The sequence below is a fragment of the Mirounga leonina genome, unplaced genomic scaffold (genome assembly GCF_011800145.1).
Source record: "Mirounga leonina isolate KUSES-001 unplaced genomic scaffold, KU_Mleo_1.0 Mir_94, whole genome shotgun sequence".
NCBI lineage: Eukaryota > Metazoa > Chordata > Mammalia > Carnivora > Phocidae > Mirounga > Mirounga leonina.
Window position 1 is genome coordinate 51544217 of NW_023270855.1, and position 8383 is coordinate 51552599.

General features: G+C 55.4%; 1 protein-coding gene across 1 annotated transcript; it reads left to right on the plus strand.

Annotated features, from left to right (window-relative positions):
* The first annotated feature begins 1339 nt into the window (after positions 1 to 1339).
* On the plus strand, positions 1340 to 8324 carry ICAM3 (intercellular adhesion molecule 3). Its single transcript, XM_034998671.1, has 8 exons — positions 1340 to 1461; positions 1586 to 1677; positions 2248 to 2514; positions 6057 to 6368; positions 6701 to 6982; positions 7324 to 7578; positions 7688 to 7936; positions 8042 to 8324. Exons 2-8 carry the CDS (start codon positions 1596 to 1598, stop codon positions 8233 to 8235), a joined length of 1641 nt encoding a protein of 546 aa, XP_034854562.1. The 5' UTR covers positions 1340 to 1461; positions 1586 to 1595; the 3' UTR covers positions 8236 to 8324.
* Positions 8325 to 8383: the final 59 nt, after the last annotated feature.

Sequence of the window (8383 nt, forward strand, 5' to 3'; positions counted from 1 at the left end):
TGAAGAAGTAATTATCATTAATGTATGTGGAAATAATTGTTAGTGTTTCCAGACCCAAAGAATAAACTCTCTCAGGCTTTTCTCATCCCTTAGGACACATCTTGCCACCGGGCGCACAAAGTAAGTGGAGCTAAAGCAAACACAGGTCGGAGCTCAGGCGGCTGGATGCTGGGATGCTGCGTGTAATCCCGGGGAAGGACCTCGGGCGCCCCTCTCCCTGCGCAGGTGGACGCTTCCGCTATAATGTCCACCGCAAAACCAACGCCCAATACTATTTTCGCTTTTCATCTTTTCTCCTAAAAGAAAAAATTCTCTTCAGATTTCCTTGGGTTGACAAAAACAGGTACTAATGTAGGTCTTTCGCAAGAGCCAAGTGATGGAAGGGAACTTTAGAAAAGGGAAGGAGACCGGTGTTATTTACAAATACGTTTGATTTAGGTTTTAATCGCTCTCTGAGGATTTTGTGGGAAATGGACTGGGTGTGTTGGGGTGGGGGGGGAGGGCAGCAGGGGAGAGACCTAACCGGAGGGGGGAGATGTTCCAGCCCAGAGAGCAGGGGGCGTGGCCTCAGGATGGGGCGAGTGGATGGATGTTGGCTGCCATCCAGGACCTCAACAAGGTTCCTCTCTGGAGCTCAGATCAGAGGCACAAGAGGAAGGTCAGAAGCTCGGAAGATGGAGCAGATGGAAGTGGGGTACCCACCTGGCCCCCAGGTCCCTTTTCTTGGGGTGGAGAAGCCAGCTACCCAGAGGAGTGGGCAAGGGGGGGGCGGTGAGGACGGGGTAGGGACCTTCTACAAGTAGCATCTTCGACAGATGATAGCTCAGGATTCGGCTGTACTCCAAATACCCCACCTCAGCAAGACACACAGGGAATGGGGCATCCTCCAAGATCTTCAAAGGGAACGCGCCCCACAGTAGCCACTCAGACAAGTCAATGCAGAACCAGGCACAAGGGCCCAGTCAACGGGGCCTCTGTTCATTTTCATGTCTCCACTCATCGTAGGGATCCCTCATTAAGAGGGATCAATAAGAGATACCCCCAAATCTCTTATTTACCTCATCCCAGGAATTTCAAGATCCCATGCTAAGGCCTTTAGACCCCGCCTAGAAGTCCCTCCATTGTCCTCATGAAATGTTGCCTTGCAATCCCACCTTGTCACCCCAAGGACAGTGCCTGCCCGAAGATTCCCTGTTAACTTCCTCTCTGGGAACCGAGCACCCCCCTTCGCCCTAGTTCAGCAGGAAGGTGTCTCATAACCTCCTCCACCGCACCCCGAGCTTCCTCATACTGAGAACAAAGGAAGCCAACTGTGTTAGCATTTCCTGTTGGTTCATTCTGGGGGCCAACGGTGTCAGTCAGGCCTGCCCCATCCAAGACTCACCAGCACCCTCCACGTTGCTGGGGTCCCCCCACTCTGGACCCCCTGGGCCACCGAATATCTCCCCTGCCCTTCCCCAGGTCTGGGCCCAAGAGCAGCCCCTGGACTTCTGCAATTTTAATGCTGTGGCTGGGCTTCCGTCCCCTGGGGGCCCCACCTGCTCCCCACTGCCCTGGGCCTCATCAGGGCAACTTCCTCCTGCAGGCTGGCTACCATGGTGCCCTCGGGGCTGCTGCCCGGGGTCTGCAGGACTTCACCCATCGCCCTGCTTCTGGTCTGCTGTCTGCTGCCCCCAGGTGAGGCAAATCAGGCTGGGGAGGCCTGGGGCTGGGGGACTGGTCGAGGGTGGGGGGAATGGACAAAGCAGAGCTTCACCCATCCTGCTCCCAGCTTCTGTAACACTTCCTTAAACTCGCATCTGACAGGGCCTCACCCAGTGGCCTCATAGAATGGCTCTTTACCTCAGCCTTCAGGGCTCCCCAACGCCTAGTCCCTGCATGTGACTTGGCCCCCAGCCCCGAAACACACACACACACACACACACACAGTCCTTCCCGGACCTCTTTCTCTAGCCCTCCCTCTGCCAGGATCTCTTCCCTTTCACTCAGATCACTCCTACTTTCCTTTCAGAACTGGCCTGAGTTGTCCCCTCCTCTAGGAAGCTTTTCCTGACTCACTTCCTCCTCCAGGCTGGATCAGGGTCTCCCCTAGCCTTCCTCTGGGCTTTCCCCAGTTCCTGACCATCATCCATCTTCCCCACTGGACTGAGTGCTGTGAAGGCAGGGAGGTGGGGTTGAAAGGTGGGGCCTGCGGGTGGGTAGGGAGAGGCACCAGAACCACCAGCAAGTGTCCCTCTGTTCCCACAGGTGCCCAGGGACAGCAGTTCCCGCTGAGGCTGGAGGTCCAGAGCCCCGTGGTGCCTGCCGGAGGGTCCTTGTTGGTCAACTGCAGTACAGATTGTCCCAATCCTAAACTCATCACCCTAGAGACATCCCTATCCAAGGAGCCAGTGGGCAATGGCCTGGGCTGGGCAGCCTTCCAGCTCAGCAATGTGACTAGTAACAGCCAGGTCCTCTGCTCCGGCTTCTGCAGTGGCACCCAGATGACATCCTCCTCTAACATCACAGTATACCGTGAGTGATGGAGCCTGGAGGTGGGCCCGGCCTTGGACAGGAGTGGGGGTAGATGGCCCGTGGTGTGAGGGAGCAGGGAACCCTGAGTCTGTAGAGATGGCCCAGGGCTCTGGCCCAGAGTGTGGACCTGAATGTGTGTGTGTGTGTGTGTGTGGAGAGAGAGAGATATGCATCTCAACCATATGCCAAGGCAATAGCTGTGAAATCAATTTACCTGGGTCCCAACAAGCATTTTTTCAATGACACCTCCTGTCTTTTCTTTCCTTTATTCTTATGGCAGGTAATAATTCATGCATGTGGTTCCCAAATCAGAAGTTATAAAAAGGCATAAAAATCAAACCTCCATTTCCTAGTGCTGGCTACGATGCTTTAGTGTGGACACTGGGTGCTCATTCAATCTGTAAGCAGCCCCAGACTGGGGGAGGTACACTTAGGAGCTTCATTCCGCCGATGAGGACTCGAGGGCTCAGTGGGGTAAAGTCGCTTGTCGGGGCTCACAGCCCACGAGTGGAGAAGCTGGTTGTCTGGCTCTCAAGTCCTTGCTCCTAACAGATAAATCTTCCTCCCGAGACCCCGTTGTTACCCATTTCTTATGCTTCCTGCCAGAGTTTCTCTGCATTTAAAGGAATACAATAGATCAGAAAATAGAGTATGTCACTCCTGGTCCCTACCGTTTCAGGAAGCCTTCACAGAGAAGTGTGGCATATGCGTGGGAGCATGTGTGCGTCCCGGTGCGGCCCAGCGTCTGTGTACCAATGAGTGTGTCTGTGAGAGGATGTGCGTGTGTCATCTCTGTGTGTCCCTGTGAGTGTTCACAGGGTTGGTCTCTGCATGGTGTGTGCCTGTCGCCTGTGTATGTGTGTGAATGTGAATGTGGGGATCCACGCTTGTGTGTATCTCTGCGTGTGAGTGTGTGTTTCTGTGTCGATATGTGTGTGTGTGAGTGAGTGGGTGTGAAGGTCTTCGTCAGGACATGTCTGTGCGTTTATGTCTTTGTATCTGCATTTCCGTGTAAGGTGTAGACATGCGTGTGGCTCAGATGCCTCTGTCCGGCGCTCTGTAGAAGCCTGTTGGTCCTGGCTCACGGGAGCCGACTGTACTCATCCCTTCCCAACCCTGTGTCACGATGGGTAGCTTAGAAGCAGGCAGAGTGGGGGTATTTACACGGCAGAAATCGGCGAACGCTCCATGTTGGGGCTACCCCACCCCATCCCTGAGTTCCCAAGTGTTACTAGCAATTGCCAGCACACCATTGTCTCTGACTGGTGGTGCCCGAGGCTGAGATGGGGGCCTCTTTTTTAAATACTCTAAAATTGTAAATAAATGTTTCTTCTACTATCCTAAAGTAAAGCAGTCCTGTGAAACCTTTTGTGAGTCATAATGGTGTCAAGGGAAGAAGCAATCAATTTCTATTGAAAAAATCTTGAGCATTCTCAGGCCCAAAATATAACCTCTCCTAGGCTTTTCTGATACCTTAGGACACATCTTGCTACCGGGCGCACAAAATAAATGGGGAGAAAGCACGGATGCTCGCAGACACAGGTCGGAACTCCGGCAGCTGGATGCTGGGATGCTGTGTGTAATCCCAGGGAAGGACCTTGGGCGCCCCCCCTCACTGGGTGTGGTGCCTGCTGCCTCTATAACCCCTCACTGCAAAACCAACACTGAATGCTGTCTTTGGTTTTCCCCAATTTTTTTTTTTTTTAAGATTTTATTTATTTGACAGAGAGAGACATAGTGAGAGAGGGAACACAAGCAGGGGGAGCGGGAGAGGGAGAAGCAGGCTTCCCACGGAGCAGGGAGCCCGATGCGGAGCTCCATCCCAGGACCCTGGGATCACAACCTGAGCCGAAGGCAGATGCTTCACTGACTGAGCCACCCAGGTGCCCCTCCCCAATTTTTTTTTAAAGGCTGATTTATTTATTTGAGAGGGAGCACAAGCAGGAGGGGCAGAGGGAGAGGGAGAGAGAATCTCAAGCTGAGTCTGCGCTGAGCACAGAGCCCGACGTGGGGCTCGATCTCACGACCCTGGGATCACGACCTGAGCTGAAACCCAGGGTCGGAGGCCTAACCAACTGCTTGGAGGCGCCCTTGGCCATTTTTCTTAAAAGGGAAAATCCTCTTCGAACTTCTTCTGCTTAGTGGAAACAGGTACTGATTAATGTAGGTCTTTCACAAAAGTGAAGTTGTGTCATGAACTTTTGGAAAGCGGGGGATACCTACAGTAAGATGTTAACTATTTTTCGTGGCAGCCAGTGCATGGGCCTCTGTGTGATAGCTGAGATCCAGGCTTGAGTTGTTGAGGGAATGAGATGCTTCCCAAAGGAGGCCCGGGGTTTGGTACACATGCCTGGGAGGGGCACTGCAGCTGCCGCTGGGAGACCACCCAGCCTGGGGGTGTGCAGTCCCTCAGGGCTGTGCCGGAGCACCCTGAGAGGCTGCCCCGTAAGAGCCTTGAGCACCTGGGATTGACTGAGGAGGCCAAGGCCAGAGTCCAGGCCCGAGGCTGGGAGGAGGGACCATGGGAATCCCTGGATGTTACATCAAGGAGGCAGGGGAACACACACATGGGTCTGGAGTTTGGGTGACTCACCTTTTTTTTCCTAAAGATTTTATTTATTTATTTGACAGAGAGAGACAGCGAGAGAGGGAACACAAGCGGGGGGAGTGGGAGAGGGAGAAGCAGGCTTCCTGCCGAGCAGGGAGCCCGATTCGGGGATCGATCCCAGGACCCCGGGACCATGACCTGAGCCGAAGGTAGACGCCCAACGACTGAGCCACCCAGGTGCCCCGGTGACTCACCTTCTAACCCCAGCTGGGCCCCTTTCTGGCTCTGTGTCCTTGGGTAGATCACCTCACCCTCACCTCTCTGGGCCTGTTTCCCCATCCGTAAAGCAGAAAAATTAATAGAGATTTCGCTTGGTTGCTGTGTGAACGAAGGCGGATGAGATTTGGAAAGCCTAAGGAGAACTCTAAATAAACAGGAACTTTTATGAGTACTAATAACATTGTAAGGGGTCATAACTTAGTCTGCTTCCTTCCTTTTTTTTTTTTTTTCTTAACTGTGAATTTCTCAGGAACAGAAAATCTGATTTTTATTTCAGTGCCTGGCAAGATATCCCATAAAACAGGAAATAATAATCATGATTCTAAGGACAATAACAAACACTTCTACGGGCACAATACTAAGCCCTCTGTGTTTATTAACTCAAAGTTCAGGGGCGCCTGGGTGGCTCAGTCGTTGGGCGTCTGCCTTTGGCTCAGGTCAGGGTCCCAGGGTCCTGGGATCGAGCTCCGCATCGGGCTCCCTGCTCAGCGGGGAGCCTGCTTCTCCCTCTCCCACTCCCCCTGCTTGTGTTCCCTCTCTCGCTGTGTCTATCTCTGTCAAATAAATAAATAAAATCTTAAAAAAAACAAAAACAAAAAACCCCCTCAAAGTTCAGTTCTGCCCTGGGCGGCCCTCAGCCTCCTCTCGGCTCCGTGGGGTGGGAGTTGTAGGGCTGGCTGATAAGTACAATTCTCCCTTCCCTAACCCGCCCTAGGGTTCCCGGAGCGAGTGGAGCTGTTACCCCTACCCCGCTGGCAGCCCGTGGGCGAAATCCTCACTCTGCGCTGCCAGGTGGCCGGCGGGGCGCCCCGGGACAGCCTCTTCGTGGTGCTGCTCCGCGGGGAGGAGGAGCTGAGCCGGCACCCGGCCTCTGGGGAGCCCGCCGAGGTCGAGGTCACGGTCCCGGTGCTGGCGGGCAGAGACGACCACCTCGCCAATTTCTCCTGTCGCACGGACCTGGACCTGAGGCCCCAAGGGCTGAGACTGTTCCAGAACATCTCGGCCCCCAGGCAGCTCCGAACTTTTGGTGAGGGATGGGACTGCAGAGGGTGGGTGATGAGCTGAGCCAGATAGGGGTGCCCTGGCGGGGAGGTTTCTTGCGAATGGAATGGACTGGACCAACGGCTTCTGAAAGGCATGCCCTTGGCCACTGAGGACGGTGCAGCCTCAGTTGGGAGACTCGCGGCCACGGTAACTAACGAGAAACCCAAGGAGGTGTGTTCTGGGAAGGGGTGATCCAGGCCGCAAGGTATCCTGGGAAAGAAGGACCCTGGTTCGGGGCAGTGAGCGTCTCATCGGGAAAGGGGCATCCACAGCTCTGGGAGACCTCCCCCTGCTCACGCCTTCCCTTCTCCCCAGCACTGCCCATGACCACTCCACACCTCGTTGTCCCTCGGTTCTTGGAGGTGGGAACGACTTGGTCGGTGAACTGCACCCTGGACGGGCTGTTCCCGGCCTCCGAGGTCCAGGTCCAACTGGCGCTGGGGAACCAGACTCTGAATTCTACAGTCGAGAGCCACGGGAACATGATCACGGCCACAGCCACAGCGAGCGTGGAGCAGGAGGGCACCCAGGAGATTGTCTGCAACATGACATTGGGGAGCGACAGCAGGGAGGCCCGGGAGAACTTGACCATCTACAGTAAGAGGGGGCGGAGCCAAGACAGCAAGCCAGGCGAGACAAGGGGCGGGGCTTCGGTATCCGGAGTGGAGCGACATATACATAGGGCGGAGACTAAACTGGAGAGGGGGGGCCTGAGCCTGCAGAGAGGGAGGGGTTGCTGTGTGGGCGGGGCCTAAGTTACCCGAAAGGTATAGCCAGAGTACCCCAAGTTGGACTGGGTAGGAGCGGGGCGGGGGGGGCTCAGAGTAGCATGAAGGCATGGCCTGGATATCCCGAGAGGAAAGAGGCAGGTGGAGGGCGGGAACTGACCGATGTGAGGGGCGTGGTCAGTAAACTCCAGGGCTATGCCGCGTCTTCAGGCTTCCAGGGGCCCATCCTAAACCTGAGTGAGCCCAGCGCCCCCGAGGGAACCGCAGTGATTGTGACTTGCTTGGCCGGACCCCGAGTCCAGGTCACGCTGGAGGGACTTCCAGCTGCAGCCCCTGGACAGCCTGCCCAGTTTCAGCTAAACGCCACCGAGAGGGACGACAGGCGCATTTTCTTCTGCAATGCCAGCCTCGAGATGGATGGGAGGATCTTACACAGAAACAGCAGCGTCCAGTTGCGTGTCCTATGTGAGTAGGTCACTCTGATCTTTAAACCCTTGCTCCCCTGGTTTGGTGGGAAGACTCTCCCTTGCCCCATTGTGCCTCGAGTGTGTCTAATCATTTGACCGATCCACAGATGGTCCCAAGATTGACCAAGCCAAATGTCCTCAGCGCTTGACGTGGAAAGATAAGACTCTCAATGTCCTGCAGTGCGAGGCTCGGGGCAACCCGGACCCCCAGCTGCACTGTTTCCAGGAAAGCTCCGGGCTCGAGGTGCCCATCGGGATCCCATTCCTCGTCAGATTAAACTATAGTGGTACCTACTCCTGCAAGGCGGCCAGCTCACGAGGCACACACACTATGATTGTGGTGATGAACGTTCGGGGTGAGCCAAGACGGGGCCGTGGGTCTAGATGGGCAAACCCGGGCGGGGGGCGAGGGGGGTGGGGGCGGCAGAGCGTGTGTATTTATTCCTTGCTTCTCTGCATAGATCGGAACTCCCGCGCCGTCACCATCGTCCTGGGGGTGTTAGTGGTCCTGGGCCTGGTGACTATTGTCGCGGCCTTACTGTGTGTCTTCAGTGTGCAGAAGCGGAGTGACATCTACCATGTGAACCAGGCGAGCACTTGGTTGCCCCTGACATCTAAGCAGCCCGAGGTGGCTACGGGGGAGGATCCATCCTGAGCCTCCAGCTGGGGGAATGCTGGACCAAGGACGATGGGGCTTTGGCTGTATCCCCGGGTTCCGCACCAATAAAGCGCTCAAAATCCGGAGTCTGTGGTTTGATTCCTCGTGTGCTGAGCAGCTCAACCACCGCGCTTCGTGTCCTTTG

Coding starts and splice junctions, on each gene's coding strand:
- ICAM3 (XM_034998671.1), top strand. CDS start 1,596: ATGGTGCCCTCGGGGCTGCTGCCCGGGGTCTGCAGGACTTCACCCATC. Junction 7,579..7,687: donor CGTCCAGTTGCGTGTCCTAT/GTGAGTAGGTCA, acceptor ACCGATCCACAG/ATGGTCCCAAGATTGACCAA. Junction 7,937..8,041: donor TGTGGTGATGAACGTTCGGG/GTGAGCCAAGAC, acceptor TTCTCTGCATAG/ATCGGAACTCCCGCGCCGTC.